Source organism: Bombyx mori, chromosome 18 (assembly GCF_030269925.1).
Source record: "Bombyx mori chromosome 18, ASM3026992v2".
Lineage (NCBI taxonomy): Eukaryota > Metazoa > Arthropoda > Insecta > Lepidoptera > Bombycidae > Bombyx > Bombyx mori.
In genome coordinates, this window is record NC_085124.1 from 1,963,077 (window position 1) to 1,986,315 (window position 23,239).

At 37.3% G+C, this 23,239-nt stretch overlaps 2 protein-coding genes, 1 long non-coding RNA gene and 1 other non-coding gene across 9 annotated transcripts in view; 2 read left to right on the plus strand and 2 right to left on the minus strand.

Annotated features, from left to right (window-relative positions):
• LOC101740276 (mitogen-activated protein kinase kinase kinase 11) overlaps nucleotides 1–12,325 on the minus strand; it is a 64,876-nt gene extending 52,551 nt beyond the window's left edge. Inside the window, exon 1 of one of the 2 annotated variants that reach the window (XM_038017217.2) lies at nucleotides 11,309–12,325. In XM_038017217.2, coding sequence (XP_037873145.1) covers nucleotides 11,309–11,975 — 667 coding nt within the window. In that variant the 5' untranslated portion in view covers nucleotides 11,976–12,325. The remainder of the gene's footprint in view (nucleotides 1–11,308) is intronic. The other variant, XM_038017216.2, reaches the window with a different exon arrangement.
• Nucleotides 12,326–13,520: 1,195 nt separating this feature from the next.
• On the plus strand, nucleotides 13,521–13,592 carry TRNAQ-UUG (transfer RNA glutamine (anticodon UUG)). Its single transcript has one exon. It is a non-coding gene; the product is annotated as a tRNA-Gln (tRNA).
• A 212-nt stretch (nucleotides 13,593–13,804) lies between these two features.
• Nucleotides 13,805–23,239, plus strand: part of LOC101742023 (protein PALS1) — a 185,597-nt gene continuing 176,162 nt past the window's right edge. For 4 of the 5 annotated variants that reach the window (XM_038017130.2, XM_038017129.2, XM_038017132.1 and 1 more), the window contains exons 1-3: nucleotides 13,811–14,491; nucleotides 21,661–21,776; nucleotides 22,442–22,499. In XM_038017130.2, the coding sequence (XP_037873058.1) occupies nucleotides 14,353–14,491; nucleotides 21,661–21,776; nucleotides 22,442–22,499 (313 nt within the window). In that variant the 5' untranslated portion in view covers nucleotides 13,811–14,352. Of the gene's footprint in view, nucleotides 14,492–21,660; nucleotides 21,777–22,441; nucleotides 22,500–23,239 lie in introns of all 5 variants that reach the window. The other variant, XM_038017128.2, reaches the window with a different exon arrangement.
• Nucleotides 14,787–16,971, minus strand: LOC134200539 (uncharacterized). Its single transcript, XR_009975502.1, has 2 exons — nucleotides 15,644–16,971; nucleotides 14,787–15,442 (listed from the first exon to the last, which is right to left on the minus strand). It is a non-coding gene; the product is annotated as an uncharacterized LOC134200539 (long non-coding RNA).

The following is a 23,239-nucleotide window of genomic DNA, read 5'->3' on the forward strand; positions in this document are numbered from 1 at the left end:
GCTAACACGAACCCTAGCAAGAGCAGTGGTTCGCATAATCTACCACCGGATCAGAATCACGACCCACTGAAAAGATCCGACGAAAAACTCAATGGGCTCCCGTTTATCATTTCCTACATTTCCAATAATTTAGTTTTCGTGGCGAGATTAAATCGTAAAATTAGTTTTAATTATTTCCACGACTAGCGAAAACCGAAGAGAATAATAACAAACAATAACAAAGTTAGTTACAAAAACACATATTATATTATGCAAACAAAAAATAATTAGTACAAAACATACATATAATAGAAACCAATAGACTCTCGTGTACTCGATCTGTGCATATAAAACATTAATCTTAACTAAACATGGATCAATAAAAATAGATTAAATGTCGATAGATGACATTGAGATATGTGTTTTGTTACTTTACATTTAGAGATTAATTCGCAACGTTTCCTTTATAGACAGTGACGTAGCTGTAATGAGAAAAAAATGACATTGTACAGTCGTGGCATGTTTTCCCACGGCCCTTTTAGGTGTCAAGAATAATTCAATGTATTTTTAAATTAACTTTGATTTGTTTACGTTACTATTTAATCTATACTATATATTAATACGTGAAGCAAAAACTTTGTATCCCTTTTTACGAAAATTGCGCGGACGGAGGAGTATGAAATTTCTCACACTTATAGAGAATATAGAGAAGAAGTGCACAATGCTAATATTTTTAAAAAATAATGCATAAAAGATACATTAAATCAATAAAGAAAACATTACACACACTACATACCGTGTATTTGAGGCACACACTCATGCATACTATAGGTATTTATTGTCAAACTTTTGTTCTTGACGTCGTTGTCAAATTAAGAATAGATTAAATATTGTTTGTCTTTGTTAATATTTTTATAGTGTAGTCTTGGCGAAATTTGTGATTATAGAAGTATAAAATACAATCATAATAGGGTACAAACTTACAATTCCAATTAATTATAGTCGAATTTCGACTACTGCGGGACCTCTAGTTTTATAGTAAACGCCATTCATCCGATTAAAGCAAGGATGTGCAAAACACGCGGCCCGCCAAGCATTTCTAAAATTGAATTTATTTTATCGATTTTCTCCCATCAATTCGTTTTTCTGTTATTTTCTTGCATTAAAATTTTTATATGAAATACTTTACTTATTTTTTGTTTTACATTTTTTATTCTAATATTTATTATAAATAAAGTTTCGTAAATTATTAATAAGAGTTAATTAATGTGCGGCACGCCAAAATAATATTAAATTTAAATTGGCCAATTGATTAAAAAGGTCGTTCACCCCTAGACTAAACGTATGCCGCGTCTAAGCAAAAAAATAAACTTACTGGATACTAATATTAGAAAATAATTTGCCCGTTTTTTTTGTTTAATACTTCGGTTATTAGTAATTGATTATTTTTATTGCCCCTGTAGGCAGACGAGCATACGGCCCACCTGATGGTGAGTAGTTACCGTCGCCCATCGACGTCAGCAATGCCAGGGGCAGAGAGTCGTTACCTATCGTTAATACTGTTAATTATTTTTTTTATTGCCTAGATGGGTGGACTAGCTTACAGCCCACCTGGTGTTAAGTGGTTACTGGAGCCCATAGACATCTACAACGTAAATGCGCCACACACCTTGAGAATTAAGTTCTAAGATCTCAGTATAGTTACAACGGCTGCCCCACCCTTCAAACCGAAACGCATTACTGCTTTACGGCAGAAACAGGCAGGGCAGTGGTACCCACCCGCGCGAACTCACAAGAGGTCCTACCCACCAGTAACAATTTCATACATATTTTATTGAAGTACATTACGTAGTGTACTATTTATTAGTAAAGTAGCCTACGCTGCTAGTCACCTGACATTCAGCTTATTTCCACGTATATAATGTTTAATGTTTAATGCGTATCATCTCAATTATTTATTTAACGAAAGTCAAATAAATGGGTACAGCAGTGGGTTTGCCTTAAATATTGGTATAATATGCCTACACTACATTTCTTCTATTCGACTTCGCCTCCGAACCCAAGGTGGGGTGGCGCGGCTACACGTTGATTTATCTATGAGTTTCGGCGATCACTTAATACTGAGTGGGCTATGCACTCGTCTATTCATCCAAAGCGATAAAAATTTGAATAACGATAATTGTTTTGTTTTTTTATAACTACTAACTTCTACTATATAGTAAAACTGTACCCATTAAGACAAGCCGAATATTACAAACCACCATGAAAGAGAAGTCCATGTTTTCCACTGCCCGGGCGAGACAGTTCGTAAAGACAAGTAAAGTCTTTCATAAATTGACACAAGTAGGTACCATCATTAAGCCGTGAATCAGTCACGCCTTCTGGTTTGTTGGGTGGGACAACCGTTATGCAATGCAATTAAGATTTCGATCTCATGACTCGTATGTGTGAGCATTCACACTGTTTCTATACTCCGGTAATCACTTACCATCAGATGAGCCTTGAGCTCAATACGAAAAATTACAACTCCTGCGGCTTTAGCACATCAATAACTTTCATTGCCTGTTAGTAGAATGTAGGTAATACGTTTTACCAATTTACCTAACTCTGTTGAGCAGACCTCTGTCTCTCGTAATTACGTACATCTTTTTGCTCACTGATAAGCCTATACCTACCTACCTATACCTACTCAATATATTTTTATTTATTGCATAGACGTGTGGACGAGCTCACAGTCCACTTGACGTTAACTGGTTACCGGAGCCCATAGACATTTACAACGTAAATTCCGCCACCCACCTTGAGATGTCAGTTCTAAGATCACAGTATAGTTACAACGGCTGCCCCATCCGTTCAAACCGAAACGCATTACTGCTTCACGGCAGAAATTGGCAGGGCGGTGTTACCTACCCGTGCGAACTCACAAGACGTCCTACCACCAGGAGAAATATGTGAAAACGACATTTGCACTCAAACTAAACTTAAAAGTTTCACAAGTATTTCTCGTCTTTTCGCACACCCCAAACCGCACCCCAAATCTCTAATCTCAAGAATGTCGCAAAACAATACACCGGTAGTAAAACTGACTCCAATCATAAAAAGCCAGTGATAACATTGGAAAAGGGCACCGTTGTGAACTAGTTTGCTTTAAACCAGGGATAACAATCGGACAGGATTTTACGATGCGTCCGGCTTAATTTTATGGTCTGTTATCGGTATTAGACCTGTAGTATTATTGCGTGTAGCGATGGAAAGGAAAGAAATATTTTGCGTTTTTTGTATTGCCCTTGCAGACGGACGAGCATACGGCCCACCTCATGGTGAGAGGTTACCGTCGCACATGGACTTCAGCAATGCCCTATCAATCTTGGTCCGCAGGTTGGTGGTACCTACGCATGCGAACTCACAAAACGCCCTACCACCCTACCACCACTACTAAATCAAGCAAAATCGATGGCGGCCAAGACAGCCGCATACAAGTAGGCGCGCCGGAATGTTCAGTTGGACGAGCAGATTATGAAATGACTAGGTTACTTTCTACGCTTGGAAAAACTACAAATCGATAGATAATTGCGGTCAGGCAATTTCTACCGGACTCCGGAAGGGTGCGGTTGATAGCCAACCCCATTTCAAATTGGAGAAAATCTAATTTTATTAAACATTTTTTTTTAAAATACCCACAATAAATAACCTGCAATTCCCACCGATTTTATATTTACAAATATCGAGCAGACTGCTGCAGTGCGATGACATAATAATTTACACATATAAATGTAATTAATATTTATAAAAAAAAACTTGATTAATTAAGTTTCCGCTTATCTTAACCTATATAGTAGATACAATAACGTTTCGCTCGTATTGCAAAATTGACAAACATTTAAACGGGCTATAGTCATAAAATAATACGAATATAACGCAACAGTGCTTCCCGAATAGGGTTATGTTTAAATGAATTAGGCACGCTCCGTGGCGCGGAACTGCGTTTGAGGGGGTGTATTCGACGAGGTCGTTTGAGAGTTTACCTTACAAATATATTATTATAAAGATTTACTTACACTTTTTTCCTTTTATTTATTTTTAAATGGGTGGACGAGCTCACAGCCCACCTGGTGTTAAGTGGTTACTGGAGCCCATAGACATCTACAACGTAAATGCGCCACCTACCTTGAGATATAAGTTCTAAGGTCTCAAGTATAGTTACAACGGCTACCCCACCCTTCAAACCGAAACTTATTACTGCTTCACGGCAGAAATAGGCAGGGTGGTGGTACCCACCCGCGCGGACTCACAAGAGGTCCTACCACCAGATGATAACAAACTAAATTGTAAATGCAGACTACTTTTTAAATGATAACGTATTTGTTGTATACGGTCAGATGAATTCAGCATGTTCAATCGGTATTACGCGGTTACGATACACCATAATACAAATTCGTCCACCTACCCACATTGAGACACGAGGACGAAATTTCAATTGTATTATATCGAGGGGTAAAAGGCTATTTAGTTTAAGCGACATTTAAGGGTGATATTGAGTTATATTACATACGGAATTCGCGAAATTTTCGCCGTCCAGTGATGCCGGACTCGAGTTTTTTATTTCAACTTCAATTGAATATGTAATTTCGAAAGGGGCACATCTCTGATAATGTAAAATATTCAGGAAATGAAAAAAAATTGATTATTTTCTAAAGCAGCGTAAAATTTAAAAAGATTAACTTTTGAGAAATATTTTAGTGTTAATTAGCAATTGAAAATCACTGGAGTAATTATAAAATGGATGTAGGTAAGCCTCAAAGCTACATGTATATGAAAAAACGTATTTGACAACATATGCGACATGTACCCTTTTCGAAATTGCATATTCAATTAAGTTTACCCCATTAAAACAGCTGAGGACGAGAAAATGTTAAGCTTTAAATGGCTCATGGTCCAGACGGCTGGCTGATCCTTCGGCTGGTCGTAGGACCGTCGAGGCGATTCGCCCGGTCCTTGTGGATTGGGTGAATCGTGACAGAGGACGCCTCACTTTCCGGCTCACGCAGGTGCTCACTGGGCATGGTTGCTTCGGTGAGTTCCTGCACCGGATCACAGCCGAGCCGACGGCAGAGTGCCACCATTGTGGTTGCGACTTGGACACGGCAGAGCATACGCTCGTCGCCTGCCCCGCATGGGAGGGGTGGCGCTGTGTCCTCGTCGCAAAAATAGGAAACGACTTGTCGTTGCCGAGTGTTGTGGCATCGATGCTCGGCGACGACGAGTCGTGGAAGGCGATGCTCGACTTCTGCGAGTGCACCATCTCGCAGAAGGAGGCGGCGGGGCGCGTGAGAGACGCGCAAGCCCGCCGCCGTCGGGCGGGGCCAGGGAGGCGGATCTCGCCCAAGCCCTGGCCCTCTAAGGGTTTCGGGTCCCCTTCACATGTCGGTCTGGGGACCGGCGAAGGGGGCCTAAGAAGACGACGTGCAAGCTGCTCTGCACGCGTTTTACGCAAGAGCATCCGGGTGATGGAAGGCCGACTATCCTCGACCCACGCTGGTTCTGACCCAGCGGGGTATTCCGTAGGATAACCCATTCTAACCGGCGCCATCTAGGCGGGCTCCGGATAGCCTGCCGACCGAGAGGGCTGGTGGTCGTGGCGCCGACGACCGCCAGTCCGGCGTCCCGAGGGGGAGGGTGATGGGAGAGATGTGCTCCGCACTAAACGCTTCACTTTCCCCCCTTTGCCTTTTCATGGGTTCTGTTTCATGCGAGGTTCGGACGCGGGTTGTTGAGCGACAGGAGGTTTTAGTCAGTTCGACTGCGACATACCCCGCCCTTCATCCCCAGGGGAGGGCGGAAGTCCGGCGATTTCCTCCTGACCAAAAAAAAAAAAAAAGCTTTAAATGGCACACATTGAAAACGTCGCTTAAACCAAATTAGCCTTTCACCCCTCGATATGACAATTGCTCCATTCGTCAACCAGAAACGTGTAACTGTTTTGCGTCAGGATGGCAATGGTGATGGTGCTATACGGAAACGCGGACCACAATTTGCCTGTGATTATTACACAAGTATGTATATTAATTTTGCGGGCCTGATTTTAATCTTTCATCGCGGAAGTGGTCAGTACGAATTTAATTAAAAAGGACCACGGAAGATTAAAAACCATGTAACTGTTTGGAAGTCAAACAAACAAATTATACAAAGGGCAAGTAAGCTCTAAGGTAATAATCTATTAATAAAAGCAAAACCCATTTACTGCATATATAATGTGTATACAATTTAGTTAATGAAGATTTAATGCACTTTTTTGTAAATAGCTGACGTCGCCCTAAACACGTCATTACGGATCCTCCCGATCTATTAACGGTGCTTTTAGGTACCTCAAGCACCGGTCACCTTCCTCGCCGAACCCGTCGCTTGTGACAAGGGCTCGACGAGTAAATTAACCCATAGACACAGCCCACTGAGTTTCTCGCCGGATCTTCTCAGTGCGTCGCGTTTCCAATCCCGTGGTAGATTCTGCGAAGCACTGCTCTTACCAGGGCCAGTGTTAGCAACACTTCCGATTTGAGCCCCGTGAGCTCACCTACACGTCAAGGCGAAGCTGAAATAGCCTTTCAAGGGCTATCAGCATAGGTAGGAAAAAAAGCACTTTTAAGAAATTAAGCAATATTCAAAAAAAAATACGAAAGAAATCTTTTGACAAAAAAAAAATTTAAACCACTTTTTCAATTGACAAATTTTCTCCTTGCTCGCGTTGTGAAACTTGAATGTGTCAAAACATTCGCGCATGTTACAATAACAGGTTCGTAACTAGTATGTCAACAGCGAAGCAAGGCGCGTGCGGAACGCGACCCCCGGACACACGATCCGCGTTTATGTTGCTAACATATACATTCATACACCTATCGATCGGTGAAACTCTCTTACAAATGGATCAACAAGCGAGTCTGACAAAGATCGTAATTTCTTTCTATTTGTTATTTCAGAATGATCCTTAAACTAGAGTACTAAATTAAATATAATATTATGCTAAGTAAATCTTGTATTTAGTTTTATAAAATTGATCACATTATTGACCCATGAATATTTTCAAACGAAGAATATAAATTCAAATTAAGAATTTAAATTAAATTCAATTCAAATTAAGAATTTAAATTAAATTCAATTTGTAAAGTTGAAAAACGCGAATATCCTAATTTATGTCTCGAATATGAAAAATTAAAACTAGGAAAGTTAAACATAATCACCAGCCTTGTCTTTCAATGATTCATGATTATAATCTACAAAATTTATTTTAATCGGATTTTAATCAATGTGAAAAGGAAATTATCGAGAGCCGGAGGTCCATCAGTTGGCTCGATCAAGTTTGCTAAATATTGAACGGCTTTGTGAGCCAACTTTTCTCACGATGGTGACTTAGCCAAAACGACCTTCATTGAAGCAAGCGACGCAAAATAGAGGCATTTTTCTAAACAAAACAACTGCGTGTTATCGTAACAAATAACCATCCAATTTAACAAAATTCGAAGAAAACACAAGTACATACAAGAAAAGGTTAAAATCCTACGAAGTTATCCAATTTACTACCTACTTAGGTGTATGTCGGCAATCTTTCAGCGGATTAGCAAGCGAGAAAGGGAGCCCTTTTTAGGGGAAGTTCCAAGAGGGTTGGTTATTTGAATTTTTATTCACTTCGCAACTATGCTCAGAATGTATGATTTTCAACAAATGGACATAGCGTATTTATTGTGGGATGCATATAACACGAAAATTTCATTGCATATTTTTTTAAATAGTATGTGAAAGTAGTATGTCGTATTTTTTTATTTGTTAACATTGCCGAAGCGCATTAGCGACCATTTTTAATTATATGGAACGTAAGATTGTTTACTTCCTTTGACAATGTAAAATTTAATTTTAGAATTTAAAATAAAATTTTGTATTAATAACATTCACAAATTAGTTTAGGTCATTTAAGGTAATTTAACTAGCTAGTGAAATAAGTTCATTTTTTATTATTTTCATAATATACATTTTAGCAAAGCTCACAGGGAACAGACACTTTAGTGTGAATTATTCCTGTTTCTGCCATAAAGAGTTTTGGGTTATTAGTTATTTCAATGCAAAATTATTTATGGTTCTGTCTCACTGGCCCCACCATAAGAAAAGCATTTATCTAATCTTTTTTCTTTCTAATCTTAACAGCATTTATCCTGTGCTCATTTATCTTTCTGCACTATCACAGGACTTTATGGCGGGAACGCGAGGAGTGAAGTTGTGTGATTTGTTTTATCTTGTCTATTTAGTGTTTTTTCGGGTTTAAATGTGTAATAATGGTGGTTTATTAACTGTTTAATATCTGTGAAAATGCACAAATGTGGGAAAATGAAATAAAGCCACTGGACATAACTTCTCGGGATCCTCCAAAAAGTCCACTAAAAAAAATCTTAGTAAATGACCACCATTTTACTGAGATTATATTTCATCCCGTATCATCTCATTTAATTTCATCCCAGTTGATTAATGTCTCAAATTAATCATCTTCATTTCATTTCACTCCATAATATCATTTTTCATAAAAATATGAATATAAATTAAAATAAGACATGACTTAAAGGTCTCAGTTACCAGGTCATAAAATCCCTTAAAAAAAAATGCACTATCACAAAACATCACACTCTTACTATACCACAATAGTAAACGTATGTATAAATTAAAACAAAATAAATTTGATTATATACACAAAAGTTACCTACCTATCTATAGACCATTAATTCATAATGTTAAATAATCATAATTGTAAATTATATTATTTTACACAGTATAAAGGGGTCGCAGACCCTTAACACTGCAATAGTCTGACCTACTTCACAATAATAGTAATGAGTGTAGAAGAAATTTAATAAATGTTCATTTGCTTTGTTTAAAATACATATTACGCACAATAGTAAATTGTATGTATTGAATATGCTATTGGTTACGCAATGACTTTGTTTTGTTTTTGCTATGTACATTATTCAAAAACAAAGATAATATAACCAATAATAAACACATGACTTTCCGATAATTACATTTCATATTCATTTTCAACTCCAAAAATACTTACAAACAATGTAAGTTTTTTGTCCTCCTGTAGAAAACAATTCAAACAATAAACAAATAATTAGGAGTACATTTTTTGCTTCAAAATAAACATTTGTCTCCAAATTCTAAATTTCTGGATTTTAGTTTATAATTTTGTGTATAATTGCGTTAGAAATAGTGTGTTTGAGTCATAAATTTAAAATGTACAATAATACATGTTTTAAAAATAACAAAACCACAGCTCCATGCTGGAGAACATAGCCTAAAAATTATACTAATTATGTGAGACATAAACTTCATCAAGTAAAACTTAAATTATAAACTAAAATGAAAATTATATGTATACACATTAATGACATGTAATGAGATAAATATAGACAAACTGTTGGTATAATTAGGAGTTTTTAAATTACAGTCAGTATCAATTTTAAAATGCTCAACAAATGTGGGTGAAGACAAGAAAAAGTTGTGTGGGATGTTTGTGTTGCTTAAATGATCAATTTTTATGTATAATTAAGATTTAGAGGATTCTAATTCTACTGTTGGTAAGTCATATTATATACTTGGATAGTTAAGTACAACCATTCCATCTAGTTCTAAGGAAACTGTATTACATTATTAAAGCTTCAGTCAGATTCTGGTTGTCAGTAGCACTCACTTTGTCAAATCAATGGTATTTGGGAACAACGTAACATCAGATTAGTTGTTTCCATTATCTGTCTGATCATTAACAATTCATTTATAAATAGCCAAAACAGAGCAAGGTCTATTTTCTACTGTACTTTCTTATCATTAATTTTAGAAATGGTTCAAATATTTTTATTAACTTTATTTGTATCTATCTACTTATCTATCTAAATGAGAGAAACTTTCAACATAATTTTCAACGACTTCAAGATGCTGGATTACTTGAAGAATTTACACATTTATGATCGTTTAAGGTTATATGGATGGAGTCATAATATGACACAATAGACTAAGTCTTCTCCCAGGATGAGTGGTGTCATTAAACTATGATGTCTATGTGCCTGTTGATTGGTTTGCACAATAAAATAATGACAATGCAGAATTTATATGGTGTATAATTATGTGAACCACAATCTGAGAAACAACTTCACATTGTGAGGGATAAGGCTGACAATCTTGAAAAACTACACATTACACTGGTATTCCTTCCCAGTGGAAGGAATACCAGTGTAATGTATTCCATTACTAAGTGGAAGGAAGGAGGCCAAAGGGGTGTAGTACCACACACAGGTCCAATCAAATGAAGTCAACATTAGACTCCAAAATCAAGTCGCTATCAACGACCTCAGCACTGAGGAACACGATGCAAGGAGGAGGAGGAGTATGTGAGATTATTAAACCATTTACTTTACAAAACTTAAGAAATGTACGACACATAGAAAACCCTGTAGTAGATAAAGTTGTAAACATCACTCTTCAATAACTGGTACACCCATCATTAATCCAGAGCATAAGCATATGGCACATTGTAAACTACAACAAAATATACTATTTTAAAATAACGCAAATTCTATTTTGATAGGCTATCCTTAGCAATATACCAGACATTGTCAATGACACCTAAAACTACCTCTTGTCTGGATTGTATTGGTACAAAAGGATTACCATGGTTAAGGCCAAAGTATAATTTGTGCAACAGCTAAAGATGGTACAGCAAGGCTTTGTCAAGCTCATGACCCACCTAGCATTAAGAGTTACTGAACCAAAGGCCTGACCACATATGAGTCCAAAATCTCTACATTATGATATAATACAGGTATATATCAAAACACAAAATTAAAAGATCAAGTACAATTATGGTACCTACCTGTCCATGAACAAAATATACCAGCAATAATATGTATTTGTCCCACTGTTCCTCTGTTTCATATAAAACTGAATTTAGGATACTATTTTATCCAGAAGTTATAAGGAAGCAAGTAAAAGATTTTTATCCTTTCTTTGTGTGGTGATCAGCTGGTAAGTTGTTTTTGGGCTGCATCTCATACAGTATCTATTAAGTTCCAAAACTCAATAATGTTCATAGAAAATAGTAGAAAATCTTTATTTAGGTCTGAAGAATTACTTCAGTTTGTCTTATCTATGTGATATAATTTATAAATTCATTTTGATTTATGTGCTGTCAGATGCTTGTCATAGAAATTTATACCTAATTACAGTGTAACTAATTAATTTCAAGATTATATGATACACACTTAATTTTTAAAACACTTATGTTATTAACGCTTACCATTAGAGCTCTTGAGGTCGCGATGTATGAGCGATAGAGGTGCCCCAACATGAAGGTATGCCATTCCCTTGGCTACCTGTATCGCCCAATCCACCAGGATGTCTGGTCGAATTTTACGTCCTGACAACACTCTGTTGAGAGGCCCTCCACGGGCATACTCCATTACCAAACACAGATTCGGCTCTTCTAAACACACACCCTTCAAAGACACTATATTTTCGTGTTGTAACACCCAAAATAATCGTGCCTCCTGTAGTACGCTCTCCTTGATCACCTCGATATCTTCGTTCGCGTCTTGTCGAGCCGCCTTCACCGCGACTACTTCGTCGTTCCAATAGCCGCGGTATACTTTCCCGAAGCCACCGACGCCGATCACTTCTTCGAGTTTGAGCTCGGAAAAGGACACCCGGGGTGGTTCCACAGCTAAAGGGTCCTCTTCCGTGACGTACTCGGCCGGGAATATACCAACGCGGTCCCCGATTTTCCCCGTCCACCATCCTTCGTCCCCCGAAATGTTTGCGTCTTTGGAAAGAACTTCAACTATCTCTCCGCGCCGAAGGGAGAGCTCGTCTTCGCCTTGGGCAACGTAGTCGAATACAGCAGTGAAGAGAGCGAGCGGCGGGCGTTCTTCTTCGGCCGCCATGGCCCCGCGGCCGGCCGGCGGCATCACCCCGGCCGCGCCCCCATCGCTCCTCTCTTCCTCTCTCAAGCGCCTCGACACAGCTGCAGCCTCCACTCACCACAGCACATAACGCTACACACCGCAAAACAATTTGGTTAGGATCACCGTATTATTCCGCCATCTTTGTTTCTTCCATCGATCATGGCGGTTTGTAGTGTAAAGTGAATCTTTTTATAACACTCGTTTGATAAAGCACACGCGGCGTGACGTTCGAGATTAAAAAGCGAATATCTTCGCTCCGATAAAGTTAATTATTTTCCATTCATCTATCACGTTATTAAATAGATGGACGAAATGACAACCATACCGTAGCGAAGTCAGTGATAAACTGACATATGGTGTTGCCACTTTTGATGAAGAGACAATGTGAAATTATTCCAAATTCTTGAAAAAATCGAGTTTAAAATTGTATTAGCATTGTACTTTTTTTTTGCAATACAACTTATAATAAAATGATTAAAACATGAAAACTATCCGCATCTTTTTTGAAATTGACCATATCAACTAATACATAAATAACGTGCTTGCTAATACTAAATTAAAGAGATCGAAACAAAGCTAAAACGTTAGTATTTGTTGGTTGCATTGTAGAAAAAAATGACTTATTTTGGTGTCATCTGCTAGATACTTTTTCTTTTTTAGTAAGTATGAAGATTGGCTTCTTGAGACGCCATTGCTGCCAGTTTCAAGTTTATAAAAATCTTCAATTATTAAATACAATATACACATGGAAGATGATACGAGGCGAAATGCGATGAAATTGATTATATATTATGTTTTATGTAACTGAGAAGAAATTAAATGAAACAAGATGAGATAGGAAGAAATAAAGCTTCATTAAAATGGTAATTTATCGACACTATTTCAATGAACTTTTTGGAAGAACCCGAAGAACCCAAGTAGCTACATATATATATATATTTAATAAGCATTAATGTACCGACATTGTTGGGTAAAACATAGCTTAATGCGGTTTTCCAAAAGTTATCCGGTCATTGTTCTCGTCGAACCCGTCGCTTGCGATGAAGGACTCGGCGAGTAAATTAACCCAGAGACACAGCCCACTGAGTTTCTCGCCGGACCTTCTCAGTTGGTCGCGTTTCCGATCCGGTGGTAGATTCTGCGAAGCACGACTCTTGCTAGAGTTCGTGTTAGTAACATTGTCAGGTTTGATTCCCGAGAGATCACCTACTCCCCCGGTGACGCTGAATATGGTCTCTCAAGACCATTAATTAGCTTAGGTAGAAAAAAAAACAAAAGCTAGGTATCCTTTAAGAGCCCTCTATTATCCACTCCTAATTTAAAAAATTATGCTCGCTAGATGTCGCTACTGCAATATTAGTGCATTCGCTTTGGGTGGTGTTAAGCGCCATCTACATTTAAAACAGCATAATCAAATGAAACACATTTTGACAGGTACTTAACTAATTTGTATGCATCGAAATATTTTTTTAAATATTTTTAACAACAATTCAAAAGTTATTTATATGTTTTTTTTAGATATACTTATTTTTGTTACTGTCCTTCACCGGTCCCATGGTGTAATGGTTAGCACTCTGGACTTTGAATCCAGCGATCCGAGTTCAAATCTCGGTGGGACCTTTATTTGTTGCCAATTTAAAAAAGTATAATTTTATTTTTAATTTTTGTACTGAAATTAAAAGTCCCGAAGTGAAAACTAAATTCTGAAACGCTACGTTAGACTACATATATAGTTATTTTTTAAGCTGGAGCGCAGTTTCTCTGTGGGAGTCTGAGCTCTGAAGGGATGCTGGGTAGGGGAGCATTATTGATCGCGTGAAAATGGGATAGTCGTATTCGCGGCGAACACCCAGCCCGCGGATGTAGGGTCGCTCATCCTCTAAAACACGTTTACACGCCGGAAAATCGGACAAATAGTCCAAAAATACGTTTAACATTATTATTTTCGTATAGTAACCAAATTATATCGTTAAAAGTGGTCTATTGAATTGTTGTGAGTTGAAAAACAGTGCGCGATCTGTGAAGTGAACAACATGCAACATGAGATATCAACGTGAAAATCTTAGACAAAATCTACTGTCTTACTTCAAACTAGAAGAATAGAACTCAATAGAGGATTATTATTGAATTGGTTATTTAGTTTTTAATTCTGTTTATAAAAAAAACAAGCGAGAACATAAAATTTTATAATGGCCGAATTAGCCCCTGGTTGATTTTGAAAAAATGTGGAAAATTAACAAAGCCTTTTTTATTTTCAAACGTAAATTTAGTTTGAAATGGCATTGGCGTAAACGTTGGCCGAAGATAAGCGAATTCATAACAAATTTTCATTTCAAGTCATAGTCAAGTTTTTTTAGTGCGATTTTTATGTAAATCAAAAATGAACACGTTCAACGCTCCTACGACACAAATAAGCGGCACAATGGACAAAATGACCACAGTAAAATGTAAATCTGTCGACCTAGAAGGATACGTTATAATCGTTGTACAAACTAAAGACAATAAAGTGAAATTATATGGTAAGTTTAGACATTAATAAGATATATTATGAACATGGAGTTAATAAGTACCTACAACTGGAGTGCTGTCTAATGCCGAGAAATCGGTCTCGAAAGAGAATACTTTTTGGTCGCGGTGTCCTTGTCTAATGTGGTGACCATATAAAATTTATTTATAGGACAAAATTATACACATGCATCAGTTTTGAATTTACCTTATATTAAGTTATATATTATATTATATTATATTATATTATATTATATTACGTTTATATTAAGTCTACTAGTTACATTTTAATAAATAAAACACAATGGGTAATAAAATGAAATGAACTGAAATTAATTTATTTGTTATATGTAGACAATTAAATAACTCTTAAATGACAAGTCAATACACATAACACAATACACATAGTACTTGATCTCTATTTACAAAATATTGGTTATATTATTATTATTAAGTTCAGTTAATTTTCTGTAGTCTTATTAGCCAGATATTGTTTCTTTTTATTTGTGTTTTTTATGTATCTTTAGCTTGTGATGTGTATTGTGAGCCTAATAAAATAAATAAATAATATAACATTTCCCCTATTTTATGTAAATTCTTTTTTTTTCAACGAAATAAATAATTTATTTTAGTCAATATCTAAGTGGACCATGAGTATCATTAAAATTTCGCAATTTAAATTTCAATTCAATTAAAAATCGCCATTTTTCTTTAATAAATCTAAAATCGACTTTATATTTACAATCACTATTTCGCGACTTTTAAGTTTTTGTTTCAAAACCTTAACATCTTGTCGTAATTTTGCTTTTCTCGGGGCATTTTTTATTTCTTGCGTTTGAGTACTTGATTCCTCTTGTTTGACCTTTATATAGGACATTTTCCAGAAATTCCAACGTCATATTTACTAGAAGATCCTCCTCGTTCGCTTGACGTCAGGCAAATGATATACATGCTTGCGTGCGACGCTATTCAATACAATAAACAAAGTCAAAAAAATACCACGTGATTCCTCTTATAATATGAAAAATACATTGCAAAATTATAGTTTTTCACGATTGTTTTTTCAAATTTAATATATGACATAGATTAAGTACAATTTACAAGACAAATGGTATTAAATATTATTATGAGAAAAAATATCTAACATTTTAAAAATATATACTCACACTAGTAAAAATTTATCAATGAATCTGATATATGGAAGGATATTCCACAAACTGGAGAGGATTCTCGCTTAAAACCACTTACAATACAAGTGTTCGCCATGATTACACGGAAACTTTCACGATTTTCGGAAAAAAACAAGCCACAAGCTGTATCAGTGCCCTTTTAACTTCGAACTACAAACGTAAATAGACGCCATTTTTCTTTTAATCCATTCATAGCTCTTTTTCGGTGATGCCAACAATTAATCTGGCTTCCCATGAAAACCATCAGAAATCTACTTACCTACCATTAAATTTTCCATTAAACAGAGTTCTTATTAATATAGAACAATATTTTTTTTGTTAATGAGCTTTATTAATATATGATGTTCTAATAAAAATCAATATATATCATATAATCAATACTTCTTATATAATTTATTTTAATAAATTGTCATCATCAGCAACTAATTTCACCATGACTTTGTACGTTTCTTTTGAACCAATTTAATTTTTGACGTTGATGGAAATTCTAAATTCTCGCAGCATTTTCTAGTTAAGTTTAAGTCACATCGTTTAAATAATATGTATTTAGATATATTATTGTCATAAAATGTTTAAAATCCTGTAAAGTGGATTGATTTTAACCTTTTCGATAATTTTCAACAACGCCCTAAAGGATAAGACGTCCGGTGCATTCGTATGAAGCGATGCACCGGTGTTCGAATCCCGCAGGCGGGTACCAATTTTTCTAATGAAATACGCACTCAACAAATGTTAACGATTGACTTCCACGGTGAAGGAATAACATCGTGTAATAAAAATTAAACCCGCAAAATTATAATTTGCGTAATTACTGGTGGTAGGACCTCTTGGGAGTCCACACGGGTAGGTACCACCACCCCACCTATTTCCGCCGTGAAGCAGTAATGCGTTTCGGTTCGAAGGGTGGGGTAGCCGTTGTAGCTGTACTGAGACCTTAGAACTTGTATCTCGAGGTGGGTGGCGCATTTACGTTGTAGATGTCTATGGGTTCCGGTAGCCACTTGACATCAGGTGGGCTGTGAGCTCGTCCACCTATCTAAGCAATAAAAAAAAAGCCCAAGCTACTACTGATACTACTGATAACTAAGACAGGGGTCCAAATTACGAGATTTTGTGGAAAATCCTCTAAGCTAGCAACACTGCTTTTTGTTTGTAAAATGTGCGAGAGGGACACCACCACTTAATAGTCATTCTCTTTTCAGACCGTTTTTCCTTACATCTTTTGCTATTTAAAAATAAACTTTAAGCCATAGAGATAAAGTATATTTTTAGTTTTTATGTCAAACGAAGTAAGCACTCCAGTTAGAATAGTAACTCTATGATTATGAACGGCTTAATGTGAAAATATTTTAAAAGCTACATCATTACTTTTGCTATTCAATTACATGAGGCGTCAACATTTATTTTGTATTTTAACAACGAAATATACCCTGATTAAAAGTTGATACGCATTTTTTATATATATATTTTAAAAAATATATATTTCGACAATGAAACCTCAATGAAGTCAACTAAATGAATATGTTTTTGTTACTGTTTTCTACACCCACAGCTGGTCAAAGACACGCCATACCTTTACCCATATAACCTAAAAACAGTTTTACATCTCATAAATATTTTAGAGAACTAATGAAACTTATATTAATAAAAGGCATTTTAGCGTTAGGTACACTGTTAATTGTAACATTCCAAGTGAACTCAAGCCCTACAGAAATGTGGAACATTGTTTAACATTGCACAGATCCCATTTTCACGGGAGAAGGCACGGAGGAGAATTATTCATTCACAAAGACATTTTCTTTTATTTTTTGCTAAGCGTGCACGATTTCACGGCCGACCTGGTGTTAAGTGGTCACCGGAGCCCATAGACATCAACAATGTAATTGCCGCACCCACCTTGAGACATGAGTTCTAAGTATCAATTTACAATCAGTAAAACGGCTGCCCCACCCTTCAAGCCGAAACGCATTACTGTTTCACGGCAGAAATAGGGTGGTGGCTACCTACCTAGGCTACCTACTCGTGCAGGCTCACAAGTAGCTCTACTACCAGTAATTAAGAAAACCGTGAAAATCATTCGTGAACATTTGTCAAGTACGTATTTTGTGAGAAAAAATTGTATCTGCCAGTGGGATTCGAACACCGGTACAGTTGCATCGGTCGATACGAATGTACCGTCTTATCTTATGGGCCGCGATGACTTCAAATTAAAAACTAAAACTACATTTATGATTTATACTTTACTGCTAGCTACTTTTACTGGTGGTAGGACCTCTTGTGAGTCCGTACGGGTAGGTACCACCGCCCTGCCTGTTTCTGCCCAGAAGCAGTAATGCGTTTCGGTTTGAGTGTGAGGCAGCCGTCGTAACTATACTGAGACCTTAGAACTTATCTCTCAAGGTGGGTGGCGCATTTACTTTGTAGATGTCTATGGGCTCCAGTAACTACTTAACACTATGTGGGCTGTGAGCTCATCAACCCGTATAAGCAATTAAAAAAAAATGTACGAACTCACGAATAGTATACTTTGCCTTAGTTATCTTATCTTAGTAGAATTTTTAAATGTCGATGAATAGCATCGCGTCCTTGATCGCGAAGACATTTTTCTTCTTAATCGAATCCGTCGACGATTAGCGTAAAAGATGAACAACTATTATTACTTCAGTAAAGGCACAACTTAGAAAATAGTATCCCTCCTGTCTGAGCCCTTGCTCGGCCATCTGTCCTGGTCAAACTGGAAAGATCTCCGGGCCACCATAATCCCTTAACCATCAAAAGATGATAGTAACAGAGAGAGAGACAAGTTCATTGGTTGTGTCTCTGCAGCAAAAACCTTTTTAATCTTTCGTGACATGATCATCCTTGAAGTATGTGGTTTTTATGGCAGACGAGCATACGGTCCACCTGATGGTGAGTGGCTACCGTCGCCCATGGACCTCAGCAATGCCAGGGGCAGAGCCGAGCCGCTGCCTACTTACCGGACGTCGACCGATGATCAAGCTTCATTATGATTGACTTCTCTTTTTATTTTCCTACATTTTAAATCTGTATCTTATACTTAGCTATTGACAAGATCAGTTTACCGTCAAACAAGATCATCTAGCGTCAAAATAAAGCTTATTGTTGTTAGGGTAATCGCAATTAATTCCGCTGTTTCTTATTTGACTACTCTAATACATATCATGTTACCTATCGTTGACCGAAGAATCCCATCAATACTGTCTAACAATATTAACTGACATGTCTTCATGACATGTCTTGCGAATTCATACACGCGCTGTTATTGTCAAGGATAAAACATGTTAATTATGTACATAACAATGTTGTTTGCGCATACCTTTAAGGCCACGAACAATAAACGGATAACAAAATTTATTTCATTAAAATCTACGCGTGTCCGCTCGACCCCCCGTCATTGTTGTGAAACACATCATATTTTTGAGGTTAACCAATGCGAAATATTCATTAAAAGTCGATCTTTTTTTTTCCTACTTAAGCTGATGGTCTAGAGATACCATATCAGCGTTACCGGGCTAGTAGCTGAGCTCGTGGGGCTCTAACCTGATGACGTCGCAAACACTGGCCCTAGCAAGAGCCGGGCTTCGCTGAATCTACCACTGGATCGGAAGCGTGACCTAAGAAGACCCGGCGAGAAACTCAGTGTGCTAAAGACGCTCGAGTACTTTTAGAACGATCAGAATTAACGCACACAAAAAACAACCGATATAGAAAATTTAAATCGGTGTTTTTAAGGACTAGTTAGAAACACATAGCTTTTTTCTGTCATCATTATCCTGCCCTTCTCCCAGTTACCTGGGGTGGGCGCAACATGTTTTCTCCTCCCATACTCTTCTATCATATACCATTTCTTCGCTCACTCCCCTCTTACCTATATCGTCTTTCACGCAATCCATCCATTTCTTCTTAGGTCCTACCTCTTCCTCTATGTCCTTCCACATTCATAGTTAACATTTTCTTACCAACCTCATTTTCATTTCGTCTCATCACATGTTCATACCGTCCCAAACGCGCACTTCTCAGCTTCTCTGTCACTGTGTATTACACTCTGTCTGTAATACACACAATTCTATTTTACACGAACATGTGATGGTTCGTATCTCCTCTTCGCTTAGTTTCTTCACTGTTGAAGGTGACCATCACGTTTAGACAGGATTTTATTTTCTGTTACATATGAGCCTTATATAGTATCAAAGGTGGCAATCTGTGCATTTGGACAAAATTTTTTTATTGATATGTCAATACAGATTGATTTGAATATAATCGTCTCCTTCAAAGAATACGGTTCAAAACCTGCATTAAATAAAGGTTAACAGTTAACCTGTTATTTATCTAAGATGTCGTTCCGAAGAGTTTTGTGACTGCCGATGGAATACAAAGTCAATAATTCGTTTTTCTGATTTACCAATCATTGTCCAAAAGTCAGATTGCCGCCTTTGATAATAGTCGACTCATATATCGTTAAAGTCAATAATTCGTTTTTCTGATTTACCAATCATTGTCCAAAAGTCAGATTGCCGCCTTTGATAATAGTCGACTCATATATCGTTACAGCGTTTTCGATTATTGGCCGTGTGAAGGGCTTCGTGGAAGGGGACACGTCATTTCGGATCCTCCCGATCCACTAACGGTGCTTTTAGGTACCTCAAGCACCGGTCATCGTTCTCGTCGAACCCGTCGCTTGCGACGAAGGGCTCGACGTGTAAATTAACCCTCAGACACAGCCCACTGAGTTTCTCGCCGGATCTTCTCAGTGGGTCGCGTTTCCGATCCGGTGGTAGATTCTGCGAAGCACGGCTCTTGCTAGGATTCGTGTTAGCAACGTCGTCAGGTTTGAGCCCCGCGAGCTCACCTAGTAGTTAAGGTTACGCTGAAATATCCTCTCCAGGCTTCCATCCGTTTAGGTAGGAAAAAAAAAGGTATGGGATTTGTAGTGTGGTGTGGATTTGATCGAACCACCTTTGCGGGCTGCGTCCGCGCGGTCTCTTTTTACTGATCTTCTCTGTCACGAATAGTCTTTCCAAGCTATTAGGTGTTTTCCGAGCAATATGCTTCTAACTCTTTTGTCCGTAGATCTTGTAGGTTGTATGATGCTAAGTTCTCTAATGCTGACATCTTTTGCTTGTCACTTGTAGCATATAGAAAAGCTATTTTAAAATACTTATAAGGTGATTTAGCTCGATGAGTAGTACTTAGTGTTATAGTGTAAGTTGATGTATAAAATTATATGTGCGTATTGTGTTGCTTTTGTTTTTTTGTAATTTAAATTTCTAAATTTCTCTTCTTGTTCACTTTCTACTTATATGTGATTTTGATTGTGGAAACATATTTGGTTATTGTTTTAGCTATATTTTTTTTAAATATTATATGTTTGTATTGTACTGTTTGTTTCCCAAATAAATAAATAAATAAATATGAGCGAAGTACACGAGTGCGCGGCGAAGGCAGAGGTCTGGACAGTCTTCTCTTGATCTTCAGTTGTTCTAAGATAGTCACGACAAGATTGTTTATGTACATTGAATTAAAGTCAAACACATATGGATCGGTTGTTTTTGTCAATCACATCAGTCGAGCAATTATGTGCAGCGTATTTACTGGTGGTAGGACATCTTGTAAGTCCGCACGGGTAGGTACCACCACCCTGCCTATTGCTGCCGTGAAGCAGTAATGGTTTCGATTCAAAGGGTGGGGCAGAAATTGTAACTATACTGAGACCTTAGAACTTATATATCAAGGTGGATGGCGCATTTACGTTGTACATGTCTTAGGGCTCCGGTAACCACTTAACACCAGGTGAGCCGTGAGATAATCCACCCATCTCAGCACTAAAATAAATAAAAGCACACAAGTCAACCACTCTTCGTTCGACATGGCAATTATACTCGTGGTAGGCCCGAAGGCTGCTGTAAACGCTTGCATCCACATAACCCCAGCTTTCTCGACAATGTAATCGAAGGTCTCTTTGTATGATACAGGTTCTCCATCAGCTGGCAACTGGGACAAACTGGAGCTTGCCGACGAAATAATGGACGTTAATGAGACAAAACTTGAGGACATGTCCAGGGCTGAGGTCCTAGGGCATATACACGAGGTCAGTATAATCCAATGCTTTAATATAGTCCTCTGATAATAATTAAGCAAAATTCATACCAAAAGAAACGTCTACACTTCCAATATGTTTTGTCTAATAACATGAATCTATCCTGGTGAAACTGGAAAGGCCTCCGGGCCACCCGTAATCATTCGATCATTAAAAAAAAATAAAAAATAAAAATAATGAATCTATCCACTTAGGCTAATTAGATCGAATAGGAAATGATTGTAAATTATGCCCATTTTTTTTTCGTTTTTTTTTTGCGAAATTGATAATATTGATTGTTGGTAATTAAAACAGTAAATCATATAATTTTTTTAACAAAAACCAAAAAGGTCTTCAACATTGTAAGAATAACATGTTATGTAATAATCTAACTAAGTAAATTAAATATTATTAAGGGCATTACTAAGAACAACTCAAAAACGAATGGAAACGAATCAGATTTTGATAAAATTTAAATAGGACAAAATGAGAAGCACAAGTTTACACCACCACCAAAAAATACAGTCTAATTCAGAAACTCCGTCTTTTTTTAAGTCCGTTAAAAACAGCATTTACTTAACTACGAATAGATAAACTATAATAAGTGTCAATTGCAAAAAAAAAAACAGGTTTTACATAATTAGTACTGGCTAATTAATGATGTTCTCTTTTCGCAGTGTATCTCTTCTTGTGTCATCAAGCTACGCGTAAAGAGGCGGAGCGAGACTAAATTACGTGAGTTTTTGGAGTTTACTCCTTTAGAATCGATTTACATATATAGGCCCGGGGTATGAAAATTATGGGGACCAAAATCGTACTAGCATGTCACACGAAATGCGTTATGCGCCTGATTGGCTCCTGATTGCGTGATGCGTGCGCGCGCCAATCAAAATCGTACTAGCATGTCACACGAAATGCGTTATGCGCCTGATTGGCTCCTGATTGCGTGATGCGTGCGCGCGCCAATCAGGAGCCAACGCGCGGCCGCGTTATTGCAGGTGACGCCGGGCTGCTGCGCCGGCAGTCCGCCACAAAGCCTCGTACTGATCGCGCGTTTCTCTCATTATTGTATTTTCATATATTTGTTAGTCGTTTGTTTTGTGTCTCGTTAATTTGTTAATAATCTGTAGTGTATCGTGTTGTCGTAATATAGAACTATTTCTCGTATTGTTTCGTTTAATTTACCGACATCGTTTTGCTTGTGGCCGGACGCCGTTCGGGTTCGATTCCTGAACGTATCAACTGTTAGTGGGTTGATACCCGAATATAACCCGCTACAAATCATTTATTAATAAAGCTTATTAAATATAAACAATTCCTTCTATCAGTGAATGGACAACTTATATATTAATTGTAAAAGTGAATTATATAGACTTACTTAATTACCGCATCCACGTGTTCCGCAACTCCCGGATCATTCTCACTAGAATACGTAACTTCCATATTTTACTGTATTCAACTGACACAAATTTATA